This window comes from Pleuronectes platessa, chromosome 11 (genome assembly GCF_947347685.1).
Source record: "Pleuronectes platessa chromosome 11, fPlePla1.1, whole genome shotgun sequence".
NCBI classification, from domain to species: domain Eukaryota; kingdom Metazoa; phylum Chordata; class Actinopteri; order Pleuronectiformes; family Pleuronectidae; genus Pleuronectes; species Pleuronectes platessa.
In genome coordinates this window covers 23092587-23113248 of record NC_070636.1, presented here as the reverse complement: position 1 = coordinate 23113248, position 20662 = coordinate 23092587, and the positions used below count along the sequence as shown (strand labels likewise).

Here is a 20662-nt window from a genome sequence, read left to right as displayed (position 1 = left end):
ACTGCAACACGCAACATTTGGTCGTGGGCAATCCCAGCCGTGTCTACATGACAGATGCCCTTGCACATTTAAAACACGGAGTGCCCTTTGCACCCATTTGTCCAGATACCATACAGCTGAAAGTCTAGAGCCAGGAATCAGCTCTGCTTTTAAGTGTTTAGATTGTGATGCTTGTTGTTATACAGAGAAGGACTACTTTCAGCATATTTTAAATCATCTAAAGAGCCACAAAACTGTCTTTTGTGTATTTGAAGTGTAACTTTAGGACAAATATATACAATAGATTTCTGAAACACAAAAGCAGAAGACACAAATACTATTTTTTGAGTGATTTTAAGCAAGAAGTGAGGGCAAGTCACCATAATCAAACTGTTAACCATTCAGATTTACCAGAGGCCAGTGATGGTGAGGGCACTGGTTTAGATTGTGATCAGGAAAGTGCATCCTACTTAGTTCTTCAAAGGATTGGCTTACTACTGCTGAAGCTAGAACGCATCTATAATGCCTCAGTGAGTTGCATTGATGCCTTGGTTGAAGACCTTCAGTTCATTTCATCTTCAGCATCTGTTGCAGTTGTTAGGACCATACTTGATTCAACATTGAAGTCTAATAAATGCATTATTGATCAAGCCATCATAACTGACTTGGCAGAACAGTTGTGTAACTTACATCCCATTAGTACAGCACTTGGAACAGGGGGTCCACTTGGTTCTGCTTTTAAGAGAAGAAGGTATTTTAAGGAGCATTTCCAGTGTGTTGATCCTGTTGAATATATTCTTGATTCTCAAAAGAAGAATACCTTTCAATATGTGCCTGTTCTCAAGACTTTGCAGGAAGTTTTGAAGAATAAACACATTGCTGAGGGAATCTTATCCAGACATTCAGACAGTACTGAATATATTAAGTCAATTTTCGATGGCAAATCTTTCAAACAGAATGACTTCTATGCTGGAGAAGAAACAAAAATATCTATAATCCTTTATGTTGACGACTTTGAGGTGTGTAACCCACTTGGAACTTCGAAAAAAATACACAAAATAACCGCAGTTTATTGGGTTTTGGCAAATGTTCCGTCCAAGTTGCAATCTGCATTAACGTCCGTACATCTAGCTTTACTTTGCAAAGCTGTCGATGTCAAGCAGTTTGAATACAAAACTGTTTTCGAACCACTCTTGAAAGATCTTGCCACTCTAGAACAGGAAGGGATTTTCATATCCAGTGTTAGAAAAAAATATTAAAAGGACGGTACACTGTGTTGTAGCCGATAACCTTGGTGCCCATTCGATCAGTGGACTAGTTGAAAGTTTCAGAGGGCCCTACATCTGTAGATTTTGTCTTGGACATTCTTCAGAGTACCAGACACACGAAGTGCGGACTGGAGTGTTTCCACATAGGACAAAGAAAGATCATAGTTTGCATGTACAAACTGTAAGAGAAACTCCAAATTTAACGCATTGCTTTGGTGTAAAGCGGTCCTGCCCATTGACTGATAAATTGAATCACTTTCACTTTGTCTCTGGGTACCCACCAGATATTCTACACGATCTGTTTAAAGGCATTGTCCCAAGGGAACTAGCATTGTGTTTACAGATTTTTACCAAAAAGAAGTACTTTCAATGAACTGAACGAGTTAATCACAAGTTTTCCCTATAAAGGCTCAGACAAAATCAACAACCCTCATGCTATCCCTCAGAGCTACATTAAACGCAGAACTATAGGTGGAAATGCCCATGGAAATTGGGCCCTAATAAGGTTGCTACCACTCATTTTTGGTTCACGGGTACCTGAGGGTGATTCTGCCTGGCAGGTTCTTATGACATTAAAAGATATAGTTGAATTGGTGGTTGCACCTGTTCACACTGTTGAATCTATTGCGTACCTTGACTTCAAAATATCTGAACATCGTGACAGATTCTTTGCAGTTTTTCCTGAAGAAACTTTGACACCCAAACACCATTTTTTTGGAACATCATCCTGCATTGATTGAAAAATATGGGCCTCTGGTTGAAGCTAAACACAGCTTTTTTAAGCAAGTTGTGAGGCACTCTAAGAACTTCAGAAATTTTTTGTTGACCCTTTCTACAAGACATCAGATGTTTATGGCATACTACTTGCATGCAGATTTTAAAAAACAGGCATTGTGTGTCACAAAAATATCTGTAATGCCTCTAGAAGTGCTGCATTCAGACATACAGGAAGCTTTAAGAGAAACAACTCCACTTCTGTCTACTGTGCAGTTAGCTAACACTGTCACCTACTATGGAACAAGGTACGGTGCAGGGATGATCTTGTCTTATGGCTCTACTGTTGGACTACCGGACTTTGCTGAGATTATTCAGATAGCCATTTTGGACAACTGTGTATATTTTATTGTAAAGTAACTTTCTGCCTGGTATGAAGAGCATCGAAGATCTTTTCAACTGGAGAACAATGGGGAAAATGGCTCTTTTGGAGCAGCAGAAACTTGATGTGTACCCATTGGCTGCATACAGCGTGGAAGGAAAACGCTTGGTTGTACTCAAACGTCACATCTGCTGTTCATTTTAGGTAATTTAAATAATTTTAGCATATTTCTGCCTCTTGTACATTTTAATGATATGTTTCCTATTTAAAAATGTACATTTAAATAAAGCTCCTAAATTTTATGATGCAAAAGTAGGGTGCCACGTAAACCATAAGTCAGTCCAACACACAAGTTATCAGTATGAATTCTGATTTGACACATGACTCACAACATACACGGCAACACAAAAAGTAGCCAGTTAGAGTTCGTGTTGCTTCCTTGGTGGTTGGACCCCATTTAGTTGGCATCCTGCTGACACAACTTTTATTTGAATAAAGTTTTCTTAAAAAGGGATCACAATGGAAAATGGCAGTAAACAAATGTATCGTGATATTGACTATGAAATGCAGGCCGTGATTAAATGTAATGATAAAAAGATAGATTTAAAATGGTTTTATAAAATAATTTAATAATTTTTATTTTCAAAGAAAATTCTGTTAATGATTTATTTAAGACAGCCTAAGGAAACATTTTGAACTTTGAATGAATTTTTATTTAAATAACCATTACACATTCTCTTTAATTAATAATGAACTAATTATTTTTAACTCAATTGAATCTGGTGGCACACTCTACACACATGAATGTCTTGTCTCATCAATAAGTTTATGCTTGTAATGATATTCAATCTTTTTCTATTTACATTCTTCTCAGGCTTGCAGAGATGGAGGCAAAGCTTCGAGTATTGCTTGATGACCGAATCGAGAAGTTGTTCCATCCATTAGGAATCCCACCCACTGTGGAGGAGCTGCAAACTGTTGTGAAGGAGACATTTGGAGTTTCGGACGAGTTCAGTCTTCAGTATTTGGACTCGGAATTCGAGGATTACTTCACTCTTCATAAGAGTGACCAAATTAAACACAAGGATACCATAAAGGTTGTTCAAGCTGCCCCGATTATTCTTAACTTGCTTCCGCATGAAGAAAGTTTGGACAGTTCCTTTGGTCAGCAGTCAAATTCATCATATGCAGGGTCGAATGAAGAATCATCTCCTGGGACAACTTCTTCATCGGACACTATTATCCTGCCCAGGCGAAGTCCCACAGAACGAAGCCAGCCATGGCCAAAGCAGTTCCCCATTCCACAGTTTGCATATGAAACTGAAATGTACCTTGAAAGAGCCAATGAAGATTACACGAAGAATGGAACCCTTCTGACTACCTCAAAAGTTAAGACAGACATTCTTGAGAAGCTGGCTGGAACTATATATACATATAGAGCCTATCCATCAAGTGCACAGATAAGTGATGTTGCTGAGGTACTTGTCAAGAAATATCCATGTCTCAAGGAACCGGGCTCCTTCTCAGGCTACTATGGCTGGCAACAAAGCATCAAATACAAGATGGCAAATTATCGCACCAAACTCCAAAGCTACGGTGTTCCTGAGGTGATGTGCAATGCACTGAAACGCAAGAGCCCTGCGGACCAGAAGTCAGCAAAAGGTGTAAAAAAGCCTCGAATGGCAGAGGTAAACTACCTCCCCCCTTACCCGGCAGGAGAGGATGAAGAAATTCAAGAACAAGAGAGGATTAAGTTTCTTACTGAAGTAAAAAAAAAAGGACAACAACAAACTGATAAAAGAAACGATGTCAAAAACATTTGCACACAGAAGAAATGAAATCGTCAACCTATCGCCCAGCATAGAGGACATATAAGCCAGATGGCCCGCTCTGTTTGAGGCATCTCATGTGAGTTACAGGAGCTTGAAAATTAAAATATATTGCTAGTCCATTGTTAAAGATTGAACTGTTGGTTTAGCATATTTAGCTCTTACATACAAAATGTATGTTTTGTGTTAGGTGGCTTCTTGCTTTTAAAAATGTTGAAGAATAATATGTACACTTGTAATATTTTAGGCTTTAAAGCTGGTTTCATTATTCGTCTTATAGATTGAGGACGAGTTTCAAAGAATCACAAGGGTGCACCTGGAATCAAAGTTCATGTCCAAGCTGGATGAATATACTCCCAAGCTTCTGAACCTCTTCCAGTCCAAGGGAGGAACCATGGGGTTGAGGTTGCAGGCTATTCTACTCAAGGTATACTTAAATTAGTATAATATTTGGTGATATTCTATTTTAGGCATTTTGTGATCAAACTACTGGTTTCATTTGCTTATTACTTAAATCTACAGGAGGAAATGTTGGCCTGTGATTCTCTACAATAAGAATATTAAATAACTGCATACCTTTTGAAGCATACAATCAACTGCAACTTTATTAGATACTGAATTATTCAAGTTTATAATCAGTTTTTGACATTGTTGGAAAAATGTACATTCAATTATATGATGATTAATTAGGTCACAGGTGTGTGGTGCTCTATTGAGCTGCATTGATCTAAAAGTTGTTTCGAATTCTTTGTAATCCATGTTTAGATTCATGTGGGTGTCAGGAAAAAAACTCCAAATATAGGATAGTCCAGTACAATATCTTCAAAAGAAAGGATTTCTGCTAAAAAAAAAATAAGCAAACAAATTTAATTTATTAAAACAATTATATGATGGTGTCAAGGTTTAAGATTTGCCAAGTAGTGCTTTGAGATGACTGATTCTGTTTTACTTTGTCGATTGGACACCAAACCCCTCAATCTGCAATGGTTGTGATTAACAGCCTTTTGAAGCACATGATGATTGTGATTATTAAGATGGTCTGATGTGATCATCCACAAATAAAGTGCTACATATGTGTGTTTACATCTAGACTGTATCTCCCTCCTGTGTATTATCTGGTTCACAACACCAGCTTAAAACCAGAAAAGGGGGGGAAACAGTCTGGCTCTGTCCAAAGGTGACACAATTTGCCTGCAAACGTATCTAAAGCTCACTGAATAACATTTTATGTCATGTTTGTTTAATCCATACAAAAAGCAAGCTCTAAAAGGTTGACTATGATTCTTAAACCATGAAGTTGATAATGTTTATTCTTGTCATTTCAGGCTCCAAGCAATCCTAGCATCAACGTATCCAGAGATGTTGTCATTCGTTGTTTGATTGTTTACCTCGGGGAATCGACAGATCAAATCTTAAGAGTATGATGTAAGTTGAAGAACACATCAAATATAAAGATGCTGATCACTATTTCTTTCATCTTTCCCCCCTTGTATGTCTTGGGAAGGTCAAAATACAATCACAAGTAACTCCCAGTAATTCTTTGCAAGCTACTAAGGTTTGTGAAGTCATGCAGGTAATCATTGTGCATTGTACATTTGTTTTCCATTAGGGAATTTTAAAGTACAAAATCCTCCCCATCCATCTGTTTCATCAGCTGGCAGAATTCAAAAGTTATAAGTAGTTTACTTATTGTCTTTATAATGTAGCCCTTAAAGTTCCTAGCTAGGAGTTTCTTCCTAAGAACTATTCACAAAGCAGTTGAGAGAGACCTTTATAGAGATACAGAAGGAGCAGAGTTTATTCAGTTGCTGTGGTCAACATCAAGAATCAATAATGAGCTAACGGTGCTTTATAAAGATTGGTTGACATGTGACCAACCTTTGTAAGTCAATGTAAAATAAGATAAATAGCAATACATGCGTGTCAGGAAGAAAATAATTTATGTAGGTATCCATTGATTTAATTTTAGAATTGAATTTACAAATATCTACAATTCAGATCAGACCATCCTCTCTGGTGTCATTGAATTTGTATCATTTGTTGGTGAGCTGGTTTAATCCTTTTTAAGTTATCTGGGATGGCAATATACTTTTGCAATAACATGATCTCAGATTTTTTTTTTTATAAATGGTTAAATTGGCTTTGACAGCTTATTTCAATAGATTTTATTGTCCAAAGGGTTTGATGCACTTAGGGAGAAGTTCAATTAGGACATTAACATTTGGCTGTATAGTCTGAGAAACAATATTTTTGCTCTTTCAGGATGCTGATGAAGACAGTGTGTCGCAGGATCTTGCTGACCAAAAGATGAAGATCTTCAAGATTAAAATCTCAGAGGGTGCCGACAAAGTTGGTATCGTGGTGGAAAGCGTAACGTTAGTTACGCTTTCCACAGTATGAATTCTATGAATTGATCTGAAGACATGAAGGTGCCACAGAGAGAGCAGATAAATCACTAACCCTCTTTGCAGATGTCAAAGCCAACAACAAAGCTGTTTTGACTGACAACAATTTAAGTGAAATTTGCTCCAATGGTTCAAAAGGAGCTTTCACCAAAGCACGTAAAACCAGAGCTAAATCCCACTGAGGGGCCAAAGAACGTGACACTGGCCTGTCACGCTGAAAAGCGCTCCATTTGGATGTGTATGAAGCTCTGGTAGATGCGGCCCTGGCGCCCTGGATAGTGCGCACAACATCTTGAGAGAAACCCAGCCTCTCTAAATGTTCCCGTTCAGCGGCCAGGCCAACAGACGCTGACCTATCATCGGGTAATTCCTGATCGCTCCTCCTGCCTGAGAGAGAGCGTCCCCGCGCCACGGAATCTCCCATGGCAACCCTGATATCAGCCGTTGCAGACATGGAAACCATGACGCGCCTGTGCGCTCCAGAGCCACAAGGATGGCTGACAGCCGTTCCTCCCGTACACGATCCAAGAACCATGGGATAAATGGCCCCGGTGGAAACGCGTAAAGAAGCATCCTGGACCACGGCCGATGCGCTAACGCGTCCACTCCCAGTGGAGGATTGTCCCGCACGCTCAGAGAAAACCACAGAGCGCACTGTGCGTTTCCGCGAGAGGCGAACAGATCCACCTCTGCTTTGCCGAACCTGTTCCAAATCTGAATCACCAGTTCGGGATGAAGGCTCCAATCCCAATGTCGAGGACCTCCCCTTGACATGATGTTCGCTCCCGTGTTAAAAACACCGGGAATATACACTGCTCTGACTGACAGGAAGTGTGTGTGTGTCCACAGCAGCAGCCGCCTCGCTATGTTTAGCAGCTGCGCGGAGCGCACTCCTCCTTGGCCATTTATGTAGGCTGCTGTCGCCTTGTTGTCTGTGCGGATCAGGATGTGTTGATCCCGCAACAGTGGCGCAAAATGCTGGAGTACTTTCCACACCGTGAGGAGCTCCAGCGCGTTGATGTGGAGAGACATGTGGGCTGGCCACTGTCCTCCCACCACTTGTGACAGACACGTCCCCCCCCATCCCGAGAGAGATGCGTCTGTGAAAACTGAAATGTGTGATGCCGCTCTGCCCAGCGGCACTCCCGCTGACAGTGTGCGAGGATTCTTCCAGTGGATTAGATCTGCGTTCACCGAGGGAGGAACTGAAACCATGCATCTTCGCTGACGCACAGGATCGACGTGCAGACGAATGAACCATCTCTGCAGACGTCTCATGTGTAACAGACCCAGGGGCACTACCACGTGAGCTGCTGACATCATGCCCAGCAGGCGCATGACAGAGAGAACTGTCACAACATTGGGGGGCGTGACGCGCCAAAGAAGAGCTGTCAAAGCCTCTGATAACTGCTGTGAGAGCCGCGCTCTCATGCTGACGGAGTCTAACTCCACCCCCAGATACGTCACGAACTAGGCGGGGAGAGCGGAGCTTTTCTTCCAGTTGATTGTGAAGCCAAGGCTTCATCTTCTTCCCTGGAGCGAGCTAATAATAGCAGGTCGTCCAGGTAGAATAGCACTCTCATCCCTGTCCTGTGTAACGGCTCCAGCGCCGTCTCCACACACTTGGAGAAAGTGCGAGGAGCCAGGGAGTAACCGAACGGCAGGCGGTTGTACTGATACTGTATCCCCTGGAATGAGAAGCGCAGATATCTCCTGTGCTTCGAAACGATCGGCACGTGAAAAAATGCTTCCTTCAGATCTATGAAGGTGAACCAGTCTCCCTGGTGAACACACTCCAACACTTGTTTGATCGTGAGCATGTGAAACCGCCTCTCCATGATCGAGTTGTTGAACAGAGACAGGTCGAGTATGGGTCTCACTCCTCCCGTCTTTTTCGGGACCAGGAAATAACGGGAGTAAAAACCCTGTGTCTCCTCTCCCCGGGGAACTTTGGAAATTGCATTTATCCTCAAAAGTTCCTGTAGCTCTAACTGAAGAGCGAGACAATGTTCCTGAGATGACAGGATTGTTTCCACTATCCCGTTGAATCGCGGGGGGGGGGGAGCAAACTGCAGAGTGTAACCTCGGCTCACAATCCTGTCCATCCATTTGTCCATCAAACATACGCGCTGCCACTCTGAGTAATGCTCTGACAGGGGGCGTGCACTTGCTTGGTGCTCTGTGGTTGTCATGGTGACGAGCCAAGCCAGAGCCCTGGCCACCGTTGTTCGTATCGGAGGACTCTCCGGAACAACCCATGGGGGGCTCACAGCGAAATGGCTGAGCAGAAGCCCCCGGAGCACACAGGCTCTCAACTGCACTTGCGGTCAGACGCTGACACGGGGAAGACGCGTCGATGTCAGAGAATGGTCGTTTAAGATGTCCTTTTATTTTACAAGGCTCCTGAACGCATCTGTTATGTGCAGTCAAAACCTCGCTCCTCGAGAGAGGAGGACGGGAGACGCTGAGTGCAGATAGTGTGTGTGCCGTCCATACGAGGCGTTGAGACGGCGCTCGATGGCTCATGGTCACACTTACTGTTAGCAGAAACATGTGAGGGGGAACACTCTGTCTTTGTGACAGAGGAGATGTACTGACTTAATGTTGTAAGTCTGTGCCATGGATCAACGGACAGCTCACACAGTGTGGGGAATGTGTGTGAAACAGTGGCAGCAGAGCCAGCGGACTCAGGGGCAGACTGTTTAGAGGATTTGCTCTTCTGGGGAACATTTTTTGTTTTATTACAAAACTCCCCTTGAACTTGTCACACATATTCCCCTCCGAATGTCAGAATCTCTTCCCCTGTTTCCTGGGGGGTTCCTCCGGTGGGTTGGACCAGGTACAGGCCGGGCGCCGATTCTTCCACCGAGGATTCTGCCGTTCAGCTGGCGGGCCCGCCCGAGGAGGAGGTGGGGGTTGGACAGCCGAAGCTGGGGGGCGAGACGCTGCCGCCACGACCGCTGGTAAGAAGGAGCCCGGTGGTCTCGCCAGGGATCCTGTGGACGAGAAACCCGAGACAGGTGTCTCCGGAACCTGTCTCCGCAACCTGTTGGCCTTCACAACAGGTTCCACCTTCACGCCGAAGACAGCGGCCAAGCTCGGCTCTAAAGGAGGCACAGGTGGGAAACCATCCTGGGAAATCCCCGCCACTCTTGTGAAGGGGATGTAAGAGAGGACCGGGGACTTCAATTTCCCAGGCTCCTCTGCTGATCGGGCCACGTAAGCCTGGATCCCCGGAAAACAAGGCCAGCACGCGTCCTGCCGGGGCCTTCGTGCCGGTACGACGACCCCGATGAGGTCATCTGGCGTGGCCGCGGCTTGCGGAAATGGCACCGACAGCTGCCTGGAAGTCGCGGCCTTCTCAATCATTGCTGGCATCAGCTGCACGAGGGCACCAATGCCCGAAGGCTGAGCGGACACCGAAGCGTCAGTGTGGTCCGACCCCTCGGTCCCGAGGGGGGAACCTACGGGAGGATAATGCTCTTGAGCTCCGGGAGCGGAGTCGGCTGACTCCGGTCCACGATGATCATTGAAAAATTCGATGGCTTCTTCCAATCTAAAAGCACGCTGCGAGGCGAACCCTTCGCCGTCCATATCAGCGTAAGCCTCAGCTCGTCTGCGTCTCTCTGGCTCCTCGAGGAGTTTGCAGAACGCACAGTTAGCTCCGGGGGTGAGCGCCCGACCGGCGTGTTCCGGGCCGAGGCAGGACTCGCAGCGCGGGTGGAGATCATCGGACATTATGTACCCGGTTCGGCATTCCGGGCTAAAGTTTTCAGTGCTGCGCATGCGCGCGAGGGATAAACCCACTAGCGATAGCCTTAAAGGGCGAAGCCTATACGATATAGAACCAAGCAGACCGCCCGTAAATCCACCGGAGGCAAAGCCCCCAGGAAGCAGCTGGCCACCAAGGCTGCGCGTAAGAGCGCCCCGGCCACCGGCGGCGTGAAGAAGCCTCACCGTTACAGGCCCGGTACCGTGGCTCTGAGAGAGATCCGTCGCTACCAGAAATCTACGGAGCTGCTGATCCGCAAGCTGCCCTTCCAGCGCCTGGTGAGAGAAATCGCTCAGGATTTCAAGACCGACCTGCGCTTCCAGAGCTCCGCTGTCATGGCTCTGCAGGAGGCCAGCGAGGCTTACCTGGTCGGCCTCTTTGAGGACACCAACCTGTGCGCCATCCACGCCAAGAGGGTTACCATCATGCCCAAGGACATCCAGCTGGCCCGCCGTATCCGTGGAGAGAGAGCTTAAACCACTGCTGCTCCACTGACCATAACAACGGCTCTTTTAAGAGCCACTTCACTGCACTCAAGACAAAACTCCTCCGCTGCCCCGCTTGTTATAGACCGTTGATGCATATAACACAGTGAATAATTGATTACAAGAAGTCTTTCTACAGATTTAAACATTTATCATTTTAGTTTTACAACATTAGCTGAACAGCAATATGTTTTTTTTGTATTTTATAATACTACATAAGAGAGACTTTACAGTCAAATATTTGTTACATTAGTAGCTATGCAAAGAATACACATTGGAAAGTATGCAAGCTAAGACCTGGCCTGCTGTTAATATAATCATTAATATTGCTACTTTCACTTCACCTGTTAATTGGAACCATGGTCAGACCTAGCCTTTTCTGAGAGACTGATCTACTCGGGGCAAACATTTATTAAACAGTATAAGTTATCTAAAATGTTGTCTTTGGCAAAAAACATGTCCCCCAGGGATTGGAGCTCTTATACACAAGTGAAATATATTTGCAGCCTTGAACATAATTGTAACAGTTGCAGTAGACTCACTCATTAACAAGACATTTATACCCCAACGACATAGACCCGGATGGATCCCTGTCACTGCAATTGTACTTGCATTGATTTCCAAGGCAACCACATCAATGTCCTTTTCCCACTCATTTCTCTCCTAAAATGAGTTAAAAGCACCACAGCTCCACCAAAACCCGTTTCCCAGCTGCTTCACATGTTTGTTCAGAGAAACCGAGTAAAATCCAGCACCTGCTGATGATCCCTTTGTAATAAAGTCAAGTGATTGTGCAGGCAGCAGACACACCGCTGATGGCCGAGGCTCCTGGTGAAGTTGAGCCAGACTTCCTATCAGAGCTGTGAACGTGTCATGCTGAGGATGCTGGAGAGTCATTCTATAATTAGGACTTCATTTCACATCCATGTTGAAAAAGTCCATTTATCTAAATATTCACTTCAAGCAATGATCCAATTAATATTTTGGCACATTTCTCTCATTTAAAACAAAAAGTCAACAGGTTGTATCATTTAGTTTGTAGAATATGTTTATGCTTTAGTGGAATTTGCATTGTCTCTGCTGTCTGATTTAGTAGATACCAACTCTTGCTCTTCACATTAACACTAGGATACATGTTTATGTATATTATTTGAATCATCATTTGTATAAAATAATCATTAAAACCTGTCAAATGTTTTTGAAAACTTTTTGTCTCATGAGTTTGATCTCAGTCAACCTCTCCATATGTTACCAAAACCATATTCATATTACAAATGAAGGCTTTAGTGTCAACCAACACACTGTATCCAGAATGTACACACATGTGCAGTATGTGAATGTGTTTGTGTAGATTGCTGTGGGTAAATAGTAGCATGTAAACATGTTATTTGAAGCATTCAAAAATACTTTCTTAATGTAGTACTTCATGAAAAAAAACACACTTGAAATTTACATATACGTTACGATTTTCCAAAAAAATTAAATAATAATACAATTTCAGTAAAACAGGAGGGCTAAGCGAAAAATACTAATATTGGTTTGACCACTGTTTTTCACTCAAGGTTGCCCAATATTCACAGAGTAGTAAGCACACACATTTGTCAAGATTGATAATACTGATAATTGATAATACCGCTTTAAAAAAAGGATTCCTCTGACCTTGAAGTCACAGTCATGTGTCGGCAACAACACAAATGTTAACCTCAGGAGATTAGCTCCATGGTTTAATTATCAAATACCTTTTTTTAAACTGTTATCATAGCAGCTGGAGAGGATGTGGCAGATCACTGATTTGAGAGAGAGAGGACAACACGTCCTGCAGTAGAAAACTGCTATTGGATTTAAAAGCAATTCTTTTCAATTGTAGAGGTTATGCAGGAGGTATTCAACAGGATTATCTTCTTCAATTTAATTCACCAAGGTTACACTATTAGTTAAGAGTGGCTGTTTACATATTGATGGACATCTCGTTAGAGTCAGGACAGTTTGTCTCCATAGAGAAAGTGTGTGGCTCTTAAAAGAGCAGGGTTCCCACGGTACCTGGAAACCATGGAAAACATGGAATTTATGTTTTCATTTTCCAGGTTTGGAAAAGTCATGGAAACTGAGCAAAAGTTAACACTCACATTGAAATTGAAACAGTTGTCCTGGAAAATGTTATCGATGTGTAAAATAGTAATATAATTAAACTATTGAGCACAGAATTAAGATGAATTTATTAAAACCCTTTACATGTGAACAGCTTTTCACTGTAGATAGAAATGGATGATCCCATGTTGTAGAACATGCTCTTGGCATCCTATCTGGTATATTTGATGTTGGAATTCGATGCAGGAAACCTGGTGATATGGACTTTAAAAGTATAGTTTCGGATTGGTGGACTTCGGGAATAATAACCGAGAAACATTACTCGCAATCTCAATAGAAGGGTCAAATACATGCATTTCCAGCCAACACGGGAGCCTTGACATCTACAGTGAAACTTCTTATGCAAGTTAAAATGTAAGTAGCTGTGTTTTAACTGTCTGGTAAACCTGGGTTTATCGACGTTAGTTAGTAAGCAGTGCAATCTTCCCAACTAGCTAACTGCAACTTGCTAGCTAGCAGCTTACAATATAATTGTTTAGGTAATTTTTACCTTGCTTTTAAAATACTAGAACTATGTTTGATCCCCATCTGTATTTCACTCATTGACTTTTCCTAAAACCGTGTTATTCACCACATTTAGGGGAGCTTGTTTTGAATTTGGATTCATTAATGATGGTTAGCAAGCACATGCAGTGCAATCTTCGTAGTTGGTATTGGTAGTTAGCTTGCATTGCTAGCTAACTACCAATACATTTTCACATTAGGCTGTGACATTACTTCTATACTAGTCAATCTTATATCTACTTTTAGCTATTTTGTGATTTTTCTTTTTTTTCTTTAAAAAAAATGATACTACTAAATAGGAACATTTGGGGTGAGAAAGCTTCAGGGGCCTATAGATCATCACTTAATATGGTACCTGGAAAACCAGGAGGTAGCATGGAATTTTTTTTCAAGGCAAGCGTGGGAACCCTGAAGAGCATTGGTTTGATGTCTCCGCAAAGTTGTTTACTTGGAGCTGGTGTACTTGGTCACGGCCTTGGTGCCCTCAGACACGGCGTGTTTAGCCAGCTCCCCGGGCAGCAGCAGGCGGACGGCGGTCTGAATCTCCCTGGAAGTGATGGTGGAGCGCTTGTTGTAATGAGCCAGACGAGAGGCCTCACCGGCGATGCGCTCGAAGATGTCGCTCACGAAGGAGTTCATGATGCCCATGGCCTTGGAGGAGATCCCAGTGTCGGGATGGACCTGCTTCAGCACCTTGTACACGTAGATGGCGTAGCTCTCCTTCCTGGACTTTCTCCTCTTCTTTCCGCCCTTACCGGGGGCCTTCGCCACCGCTTTCTTGGAGCCCTTCTTGGGCGCTGGCTTCGTTATTTCAGGCATTGTCACGAGATTTGTTTGTTCCAATGAATACAGACGTCGGTGGCCAGGCTGTATTTGAACAAATCACATGTAAATCGTTATGTGCCGTTCCCTCTCTGTCATTGGCTGAATGTGGAGTGCCAGTGTAACAGCACGGGGGCGTGTCTCCATGTTCATGAGTCCTTTATTCTGCTGCTGACAGAGGTGGAACTGTTGAGCTCAACTGCAACATTTGGGGGGTTAAGAAATGCAAGATGTCCCTGAAACTTTGTATTATTTATGTTAGCATCACATAAGTATCATTTAAAATAATCTGAACCAAAGCAACCTGATAAATACACAGCTCTAAATGATAAGGGAACACTTAATGGTCACAGTAAACCACCTAGTCAATTTGACTTCAGGTTCATCAAGCTGTCCATTTAGGAAGCCCAAGTGATTGTGAATGAATTTCACCGGTTTTGGTGCAAATGAAAGTGACAACAAGTGCAATAAAGAGGCAAAAGCAAGACAACAACACAAAGGGAACAGTTTTATATGTGCTGGCCATTGACCTTCGCTCTCTCCTCATCCTTCCTGACTGAATCTTCTCAAGTTTCATGCTCTGCTAGTGTCCTTGTCACTACCTGTAGCATTAGGCGGTCCCTGAAGTCCTATCAGGTAGCAGAGATAATCTAGCTCTTCCAGGATAGAACAGCCAAACGTGCAGGAGCAAGAAGGTTTGTTGTGTGCCGTAGAAGAGCATCAACCCATCAGCAGAACCGGTATCGGCTCCTAGTTGCGTGGAACATATACAGGTGTAACTGGCCAATAGGGAACTGCCCTCCCAAAGAAAAGAAGGGAACAAGATGATTGTGATAAATTTGGCACATTTTTATTATAATCGTCCTGCCTGCTGCCTCTGAATAGAATAGTCCATTTAGCTGCAGCGTCAAGACCTGTTTAATAGAGTACAGGGAGAGTTCAGCCGGTTAAAAGTCGGCCACATCACTCAGATAGAGTTTCATAACACGTTGTCTTTCAAAGTGCAGGCACTGCAATCCCAGACAGCACACACACGCAAACAGGCCCTGGGGCCCCACTCACTCGCTCAGAGCAACACAGTGATATGTGAGGAGCGTTACCATGAACAATCTGGTAAGTGACTTTGTTGAAGAACAGTGGACCCAGGTATAATACAAAGTTTCTCTCTGGTAACATCTGGTTACACAACCAATCAAGTGCTGTGTTTTATTTTTAGTGTGTATTGCAATAGTGTGTCCATTAACCAGTGAGTGAGTCCATAGGTCAGTCAGTCAGGGTCCAGAAGGCTTCAGTGTAAGGCCGTTGCCAAACTCCCGCAGTACGAGGGAAAGTCAGTGTCTAACGCACGCTGTGGTGTGCACGTAAAGAACTCCTGTATTCTTCATGGCAGCAAATGTAGTTGCTCGTTGTGAATTTAGATATGCACTAAGTGTCTGTGTGTCTGTGTGTATATATCTATAAATGTATGGGTGCGGATGTGTGAGTGTATTCATGTTAATGTCTGTTTGTAAATCTATTTGAATCAAAATAGTAGTCAGATAATTTTAGTAACATGATGATTTTATTGAGCTTGACCAACATTTCTGTTTTTCTGGTTGTCTTACCACTCTCCACGTGCTTGAGTGAAAGATGGAATGAATAATGTAAATTCCTCAATTTGTGGTCAGATTATTGTTTATTTTAAAGTTATGTAGATACAGGGGGTTACTCGTTTTTCACCCGTGTGTTTCTACACAGACTTGAAGCGTAAAGCGGCTGCACCTCAACATCCATTCAAATCAACAAACTGGTCAGGTGCAGCACCTAATCACACAGCTCTGTCCCTGGTCCTGAAAAAAGATTTAAACAATTTTTAAATTAAACTTAGTGTTCTGATCAAGTTTGTGCAGCTCCATTGGTCATTTTCAAAACTCAGAACAGATAAGAAGCTGCAATAAAACGGGAGAAGCTGAGCTACTGGAAAACAAAGCTTCTGACAGGACATGCAAGAGAGTTCAACTGGTAGTGGACGTTGTTCCAGTTCACATATCTAGAGAGCAGCTCCGTCTGATGTTACTACAGTATATATATATATATACACACACACACACTTGTGTATATATAAATAACAGTATAAATATAAACAAACGTCTTTCAAGTGTAACTTAAATTATGAAATTAAAGAGGAAACTACGATTTATAATTGCATTATTTGATGTTTTGATATGAAATAACTTCAAAATCTTGACATTGTAAGACATCTACTCGGAGAACGACTTATTGTTGTTGAGCAGAGGATGTGAGCTCTCATTGACGAAGTGTGTGGCTCTTAAAAGAGCCGTTGTGTTGTTGAGCTGTTGGAAAGTAAGTTTATCCGCCGAAGCCGTACAGAGTGCGGCCCTGTCTCTTCAGAGCATACACCACGTCCATGGCGGTGACGGTCTTCCTCTTGGCGTGCTCGGTGTAGGTGACAGCATCGCGGATCACGTTCTCAAGGAAAACCTTCAACACGCCGCGGGTCTCCTCGTAGATCAGACCGGAGATACGCTTCACTCCGCCACGGCGAGCCAGGCGGCGGATGGCGGGCTTGGTAATTCCCTGGATGTTATCACGGAGAACTTTACGGTGACGCTTTGCGCCTCCTTTACCGAGCCCTTTTCCTCCCTTTCCTCGTCCAGACATCTTTCTTCAGTAAGATGAGATCTAGTCAATACCCTGCTCCGCGGAACCACAGCTACTCATAGCCTGACTGAGGACCTGGTAGAAGACAGAGGCAGGCGTCTTCTTCCTCTGTGGATTCTCATGGCCGCTGATAATTAAGTCTATGGTGCGCTAGCGCCTCCACAGGTTTGGATGTAGGACGGTAGCTATTAAAGTCTGACACTTTATCAGTTTTGTGTGGCAGTAGGACTGTAGCACGTTTCCATCAAGTAGGAATAGTGCCTGTGAAAAAGGCTTGGTTAGAAATAAGAGTATCATTTGGACTGATTGTGGAAGTACTTAGTCAATGTATGGATATTGAGCCACCTTGAATGAAAAACAGTGCTCACACAAAGACTCAGCTCACGATTTCTCCCTTAGCCCTCCTGTTATCCTCACATTTAAATTGTTTATCCTTTGAGTCCTTTTGACCCCAGCAATTAAAACCCTCCATAACATTATTAGAATAAAAATTGTAACCTAAGTGACCAGGTATGTATCCAAGTATGGTTTGTTTATTTTTTGACTACTTAAATAGCTTTTTATCTTAAACACAATCCCCAACCAAACGTGTGAGTGCAGTGTCAAGCAGTGTAAGAACTTGATGCGTGTCTGGAACTGTTTTTGACAGTGTTATGGACATGAACATGTATTAGAAGTCCGGGCTGACACTGTGACTATGTTCACCTTTCATTTGGCATCATTGGATACTGACCAGTTTTAAAAGCACCTCATGTATGCTTGAAAGTGTTGTTGATTACAACCTGACATTCAGCTGGATTCTGTTTTACTATATTCATCTGGTTTCATTTGCAGATATGGACATTGTATGAAATGGTCATGGTTTTTGTGGGGGCATCCTTAACATTGTATTTTGATCCCCCGCCACCCGTAGCTGTCAGTCAACAACAACGGGGAGCTTGTCAACGTGTTTGTTTATCCCGAATATGAGAAGAGCCGGTCTGGTCTAATTTCAACAAGTATTTATTAAGATGCCGCCTTGTGAGTCTTCAGTAAGCATGCGCCATCTCCAGACAAAACAACGCCTTGCCTATCTGCCCTCCTGAAGCTGGGGCAGCTGCATGTGGAAGCTAAGAGATGTATGCTTTAATATAAAAAGTTAAGTATGAGAACAACTTAAAGTACATCGTAATGAATGTCGCAGATTCAAAGTTCCCAAAACGGGCCTTATCAGACAGCCGCAAGTTTGAACAGCGATGCGACGCACACTCATTTTAACCAGCTTCCAGATTAAAACCAAGCAGCAAAGTTTACTAAAAGTCACTATGTGAGGGCTACACATTTCCCACATATTCTTCCCAAACTGCCCCTGTCTAACACACTGCATTTTGTTTAAAGTTGACTTTCATTGCCAGCTTCACAGACACGCACACATGGATAATATAGATTTCAGTCTTACAGAGGCGGTGGACTAGTGGCAGAATCTTGGACTTTGGGCAGAAAAGGTCTCTGGTTCGTCTCTGGTTCGACTCCACGGAGAAACAACAAAAGAAACAAATCTGTTCAAAAATCCAAGAGGATTATCCCTACCCTTGTCTAGTGCCCCTGAGCAAGGCACCTTACTCCCTCAACATCTGCTCCCCGGGCGCCGTATATGGTCGCTCACTGCTCTGTGTGTCCTGCACCAGATGGGTTAAAAGCAGATGTCTGTGCCTGTGTTTGGGACTAATAAATGCGTCTTAACAAACTCAACAAACCTTTGGGCAGAGGGACAATCTCTCAAATGTGTCTTTGCTTTCGTACCTTTGATTCATGAGTTAAAAACTATGAGATCAACAATGTGTGTTATAGTGTTTTTATATAAAGTAATATGTAAATAAAGTCTGTTTGAATGGTTAAAATGACATGTTTACATGCTACAATTTACACAAACACTTTCACATACTGCACACGTGTTGAGATAAACACAGTATTTGTTGACACTAAGGCCTTATTGTGTAATATGAATGTGTTATTGGCCATACACATCTGAGAAGAATTGATCTATTGATCAATAGGTAACATATTGACAGGTTAACAGAGATTTCTCACCCATCGTTTTTCAGAAACGTTTGTCATGTTTAAATGATCCTTTTACCAAAATAATAATGATCATAATATACAGAAACATGTATCCCAGTGTTAATATGAGGAGCAAAAGTTGGTATTTACCAAGTAGAGAAATTCTCAAATTCAATTACAGCTTAAGCATTTTCTGGAAAATAAATGATGTAACCTGTTGACTTTTGTTATTAAATGAGAGAAATGTGCCACCATATTAATTTAATCATTGCTTGAAGTGAACATGGATATGAACTGTATCGCTACTGACTCTCCAGCATTCTCAGCATGAAACGTTCACGGCTCTGATAGGAAGTCTGGCTCAACTTCACCAGTAGCCTCGGCCATCAGCGGTGTGTTTGCTGCCTGCACAATTACTTGATTTTATTAAAAAGAGATCATCAGCAGGTGCTTGTTTTCACTCGGTTTCTCCGAGCAAACATGTGGAGCAGCTAGGAAACGGGTTTTGGTGGAGCTGTGGTGCTTTTGAACTCATTTTAGGAGAGAAACTAGTGGGAAAAACCGCTGAACAGTGCTGCTCACCGCGGTGAACGGGTCGTGTTTGTAGGCTCCACCGACCAAATGCAGAGAGCATCAGAGCTCTGCATGACTTCAATATGAAAACAAATAAGTCCGCTACCCGCTTCCTCACTGTCAGCCCCCAGCTCCGCTCACCCACTGAGTTTTTACTCGTTTATCAGTTAAGAGAAAACACAAGTGTCTCGGCGTTCACACTAAACACGGGAGCCACGGCTCGACTGAGTCTCCACGGTTCTCATGTTGTGTTCAAGTGCCGCCTCCCGATCGGGACTCTCCATCAGTCCGGTAATTCACTCCGATAGTTCGTCATTGATCTATACGCAAAGAGAAAGATGTCAGAAGCCGCTCCAGCTCCCGCTCCAGCCGCCGCCAAGGTCAAAGCGGCCAAGAAGAGGGTCGTGAAACCGAAGACCGCCGGCTTAAGTGTCAGTGAGCTCATTGTGAAGGCCGTGTCCGCGTCCAAGGAGCGCAGTGGCGCGTCAGTGTCCGCCCTCAAGAAGGCTCTGGCGGCCGGAGGCTACGATGTGGAGAAGAACAATTCCCGCGTCAACACCACCATCAAGAAGCTGGTGGTCAGCGGGACCCTGGTCCAGACCAAGGGAGCCGGGGCCACCGGCTCGTTCAAGATGAGCAAGAAGGTGGAGACCAAGGTCCAGAAGCCGGTGAAGAAGGCCGCTCCCAAAGCGAAGAAGCCCGCCCCCAAGAAATCCGCAGTGGCTAAAAAGCCCAAGTCGGCGGCCGCCAAGAAGCCAGCAGCCGCTAAAAAGTCCCCGAAGAAGGTGACCAAACCAGCAGCGGCCAAGACGCCCACCAAGAGCCCCAAGAAGGTGGCGAAGAGCCCCAAGAAAGTGGCGAAGAGCACTAAGAAGGTGGAGAAAAAGGCCCCTGCTGCCAAGAAAGCCCCCGCGAAGAAGGTCGCCAAACCCAAAGCGAAGAAGACAGCAGCCAAGAAGAAGTGAGCTGTCCTCACTGTGAAACATGTCCATCCTGGTAAAAGGCTCTTTTAAGAGCCACACACGTCTTTCCAAAAAGAGCTGTTTCCTCATCAATCATCACCACTGCCAATACATATGT

The 20662-nt window shown here is 43.6% G+C and overlaps 4 protein-coding genes across 5 annotated transcripts in view; 2 read left to right on the top strand and 2 right to left on the bottom strand.

Moving 5' to 3' along the window:
* The window catches only part of LOC128451408 (histone H3), a 72776-nt gene extending 61951 nt beyond the window's left edge, over window positions 1-10825 (top strand). Inside the window, exon 5 of the mRNA XM_053435232.1 lies at window positions 10423-10825. Coding sequence (XP_053291207.1) covers window positions 10423-10825 — 403 coding nt within the window. The remainder of the gene's footprint in view (window positions 1-10422) is intronic.
* Window positions 10826-11113: 288 nt separating this feature from the next.
* LOC128451413 (histone H2B) lies at window positions 11114-14315 on the bottom strand. Its single transcript, XM_053435242.1, has one exon. It carries the CDS (start codon window positions 14303-14305, stop codon window positions 13931-13933), a length of 375 nt encoding a protein of 124 aa, XP_053291217.1. The 5' UTR covers window positions 14306-14315; the 3' UTR covers window positions 11114-13930.
* Window positions 14316-15881: 1566 nt separating this feature from the next.
* On the bottom strand, window positions 15882-17057 carry LOC128451415 (histone H4). The gene has a single exon (XM_053435245.1). The coding sequence runs from the start codon at window positions 16967-16969 to the stop codon at window positions 16658-16660; it is 312 nt and encodes a 103-aa protein (XP_053291220.1). The 5' UTR covers window positions 16970-17057; the 3' UTR covers window positions 15882-16657.
* A 2842-nt stretch (window positions 17058-19899) lies between these two features.
* Window positions 19900-20662, top strand: LOC128451412 (histone H1-like). Of its 2 annotated transcripts, XM_053435239.1 has the most exons (2): window positions 19921-20226; window positions 20257-20662. In XM_053435239.1, exons 1-2 carry the CDS (start codon window positions 19921-19923, stop codon window positions 20545-20547), a joined length of 597 nt encoding a protein of 198 aa, XP_053291214.1. In that variant the 3' UTR covers window positions 20548-20662. The 2 variants fall into 2 exon arrangements, with proteins under 2 accessions (XP_053291216.1, XP_053291214.1); XM_053435241.1 differs by having other exon boundaries at window positions 19900-20662.